This window comes from Monodelphis domestica, chromosome 7 (genome assembly GCF_027887165.1).
Source record: "Monodelphis domestica isolate mMonDom1 chromosome 7, mMonDom1.pri, whole genome shotgun sequence".
NCBI lineage: Eukaryota > Metazoa > Chordata > Mammalia > Didelphimorphia > Didelphidae > Monodelphis > Monodelphis domestica.
In genome coordinates, this window is record NC_077233.1 from 105,665,463 (window position 1) to 105,669,450 (window position 3,988).

The 3,988-nt window shown below is 38.4% G+C and overlaps 1 protein-coding gene across 1 annotated transcript; it reads right to left on the reverse strand.

Moving 5' to 3' along the window:
• Positions 1 to 904: 904 nt before the first annotated feature.
• On the reverse strand, positions 905 to 2,276 carry LOC100022419 (gamma-aminobutyric acid receptor-associated protein-like 1). Its single transcript, XM_056805299.1, has one exon. The coding sequence runs from the start codon at positions 1,988 to 1,990 to the stop codon at positions 1,574 to 1,576; it is 417 nt and encodes a 138-aa protein (XP_056661277.1). The 5' UTR covers positions 1,991 to 2,276; the 3' UTR covers positions 905 to 1,573.
• Positions 2,277 to 3,988: the final 1,712 nt, after the last annotated feature.

A 3,988-nucleotide genomic window follows, 5' to 3' on the forward strand; every position in this document is an offset into this window, starting at 1 on the left:
TGGGAACCTTCCTCCAAGAGCTGTTATATACTTGGCAGGGAATTCTTAAGTTGTGTTGCATGGGAAATGAAGCAATTTTCCATTTCATTTGTCAGAGGGCATTCGACCTTTACTTTTCCCTATAGAAATCTTTCTTTTAGCCTTTATGTTCACAAGGAAGTTTCTCTGATAGCTAAAGAAACCAAACATGTAGTAAATATAAACAACATAAAAGCCATTTTTCTTCATATCATTTTTAATTTTTTAAATTTTTTAAAAAGAGATTTAAATTTTTTTAACTTTTTTTATTTGATCTTAAAGTGTGCTATTATTTTATTTCCTTGCCCCGAAAGCAAGAACTTCATTTACACAGGAACCTGCAGCTAGTACAACAACTGACAAAGAGAGGTGTCTCCCCATCACAGGGGACCAGGTTTCCAACAAAGCAAAGATGGAACTAAAATGGCTGAGCTCAACACCTCTTTCCCTTCCCCCCCCACCCCCCCATTCCCCAAAAGAGAAAACAATAATCAAAAGAGACAAAATAATAAATCAGGACCCAGACCTTTCTAACTAGCAGCTTTGATGAGTGAATACAGAACAAGGGAGTTGAACTTATCAACCATTTATGTGTGCCTGGGAGCAAGAATGCTAGAAGGGAGCTTAGCCACCCCCCCAATCCCAAATGGTGAGCTTTAGGAATGATTAGGAAGATTCCCACTTAAGAGGTGGGAATGTTTGAAGGTTATGTAAGTCCAGGGCAGACAGGGCTTCTTGTTCTGTATTAAAAGGTGCCCAGAGAGAGGCTGGGACAAAGATTCTCCATAAATTAAACTTTAGTGATATATCCTGCCTACCTTCCTTCCTTTCTTCCCAAAGTGCACAGAACTCAGCTGTTAGTCTCTGTTAGTCATTTTACCACCATTGGGATGCTTCATAAAACAGAAAGATGGAAGTTATGCAGGATGGTGAAGAAAAGAGTTATATTTTAGGGTCCTAATGCCAAACAAGTGTCCCCTCTTTGGTCCCCAGGCCTGCTTGTCAATTTAGAAGGACAAGAAGGGAATGAATGACAAGTGGGGCAGAGATGCAAGTTCCTGGCCCAGTACCTACATAGAAGACATAAAGGAGTGAACATTCATTCCCCCTTTATCCTCCATACTCCATGTCTTTTTCTTTTTTTACTGTATTTTAAGTGAAATCTGGAAACAGAAGCCCAATTAGCCAGGCAATAGTGGTTATAGCTCTAGGGCCATTTTCCCCTCTGAGAATGATACATAGGGATACTGGGGGAGGATAAAGCCCGAAGTAGAACTATGGAAGAGATGTCGCCAAGGAGAGATGATAAAAACAAGTTTGGTCAAATACTGGGGTAGTCATAGAGCATTTTCTTCTGCCTCTCCCACCCATACCCCTCCTACCAATGTATCAAACTGGGTTTCCCACCCCCAGAGTAAGAAATCTGGGAAGTCCTCCCTGGACAGAAACTATCTGAAAACCTATCAATTTCCCAACCCTTCTATCCAGCACAACAAAGGCTAATTTGCAGGGTGGGAGGAGGGCAGGAAGGAGGGATGCCATCCCCATTTCCCAATCATACATGTCGCAAACTTCCTCCAGCCAATCCAGCAGCTCTGGTCTGCAATGCCTTCTTCCTGGGCTTCCCATAGACGCTTTCATCACTGTAGGCCACATAGAGAAAATAGTCCTCCTCATGGTTGTCCTCATAAAGCTGGCCCATGGTGGCACTAGTAGGGGGGTTAGTATTGTTGACAAAGAAGAATAGGGCGTCTTCTGGTCGAAGGTGGATCCGTTTCCGAATTAAGAAGTAGAACTGACCAACTGTAAGGTCAGAGGGCACCAGGTTCTTCCTTTTGTCCAGGTCAGGAACTCTGGCTTTAGGTGCCTTCTCCACAATTACAGGGACTCTGTCTGGGTATTTCTTCCGAATCTTCTCCCCTTCTTTTTTCCGGTACTCGAAAGGATGATCTTCCTTGTATTGGAATTTCATGATGCTCCGCAGCGTCTCCGATCTCCCCCGGGGGATCTGGCTGCAGCAGAGAGGGTTGATTCTTTGAGTCTGGTTGCCTCCTGGTCGGAGCTAGTTAAGAGCCCAGGCCTTGCCAACCAGCACTGCCCTACCCGCTCTGCCCCACCAGCCCGCTGAGAACACACAGAACTGAGGCCTTGGGTGGCCCAGACTGGGAGGTAAAGAGAGAGACGACGTGGGGGTGGGGAAATCCTGCAGGGTTCTAAGAAGAGCCGGGAACACAGAAGCAACACAGTAGCAAGCTTGGTATTGTCTTTTTTTTTTAACTTTTAAAAGAGAAGTTTGTGCTAGTATAAAGGACACTTACAGTACCATCTTTCTGAAAAATATGATTCATGTAGAGGTAAACCATATAGAATTTTGCAACATATCTCCTCCACAATGTGGATAGATCACCTATCTTGGAATCTCTTTTTTTCTGTTAAAACAATGGTAGATACATTTTAAAAAATCAATTTGCAAATCATTAAATATTTTCTTGAGGATTAATATATGAAGATGATTGTTTTAGACACTGGAGGGAAATTAGAATGACAGAATATAAGCACTGGAATGAAACTGAAAATTTATCTACTCCAACATACGCAAGAACAAGAAAATTCTCTATACCATAACCAAGTATGTATCCAGTTTTTGCTTTAAGATTCTCCAGTAAGAAGCAGCCTATTACATCATGAATCCAGGATATAATTCCATTCCAGTTAGAAACAGATAAAATTTATAGGAATTTGTTACTCTCTTCAACCAGCCATTATTTCATCTTTTACTCAGTGTTCCTACCTGTGGCTTCTATGGCCAAGCAGAATAAGTCCAATTGATTTTCATATGATAATTAAATATTTGGGAAGAGTCACCATGTTCCCCTTACTTCTTCTTTTCTCCTTGTAAAAACACTAGGTTCCTAAAATTATCTTCATATGATATAAAAATCTACTAAGATTAAATCATTAAATCCATGAGCAAATAGGGATTATGAGTACAACCATAGAGAACAAATATTGCTTTCTTCTTTGGAATGAAAAGAAATAGCATTGGTCCAAAAGGGGGAAATTTAGAAAACTACTATTTTCTTTCATTTCCTTAAATTAAAATTTCTAATTTTTATTGAAATGAATTGAAATATATTGATCATAACTATTTAGAATTATTTGGGTAATTTTTCTTACCACATAATGTAAGTTCATCATGTATGAAAATTATATTTTTGAAATTATATTTCCCTAGAATTATACCTATATAGAACAGGTGAATAATAAATACTTGTTGACTGATTAATTTCTATTATTGTTTTACTAGTTCTGAATATCTACGTTTGGTTATTATATTTAAAAACACACACACCAGAATTTATGGTTTTTGTTTTGTTTTGTTCTACCAATGTACATTACTTTAGTTTTATTTCCTTGATGAAATTCATGGTTCAGAAGCTGCCTTGCTTGTTTTTATGCATGTGTGCTGCTCTTATAAGATGGCAATATAACACAATCAAAAATACCTTGAAAGACTAGATAAACTAGTGGGCTGTATCAAATAAAAAGAACAAATTTCATGAGAATCAGAGGAAGTATAAGAAGGATTCTGATCTAAAATTCCTCAGGATAAATCAGCCTAGAGAGGAATAAAACTCTTAAGAATAAAATTGAGATAACAAAAAAGAAAAACATCCTGATAATCAGAAGGTGGGGGGGGGGGGAAGGAGCTATCTGAAGAGAAAGATGTGGATTCACAGAGACCTCATTAACCAGCTAAGATATTTAAGGTATCCTTATACACAATATCTACAAAAATTAGATTTCTGTGCAGGAATATAATCATTTATTACTATGTCATATGAAACAACAAACACGAGGAAGGCAGAGAAACATGAAAATACTCATTCGAAGTAAAGTAAGCAGTGCTAGGAAAACAATATACAATTGACTACAATAATGTAAATGCATCAAAAAAAGTGACAAAATA

Bases quoted from the DNA above. Each gene is read 5' to 3' on its own strand.
- LOC100022419 (XM_056805299.1), bottom strand. From the start codon at position 1,990: ATGAAATTCCAATACAAGGAAGATCATCCTTTCGAGTACCGGAAAAAA.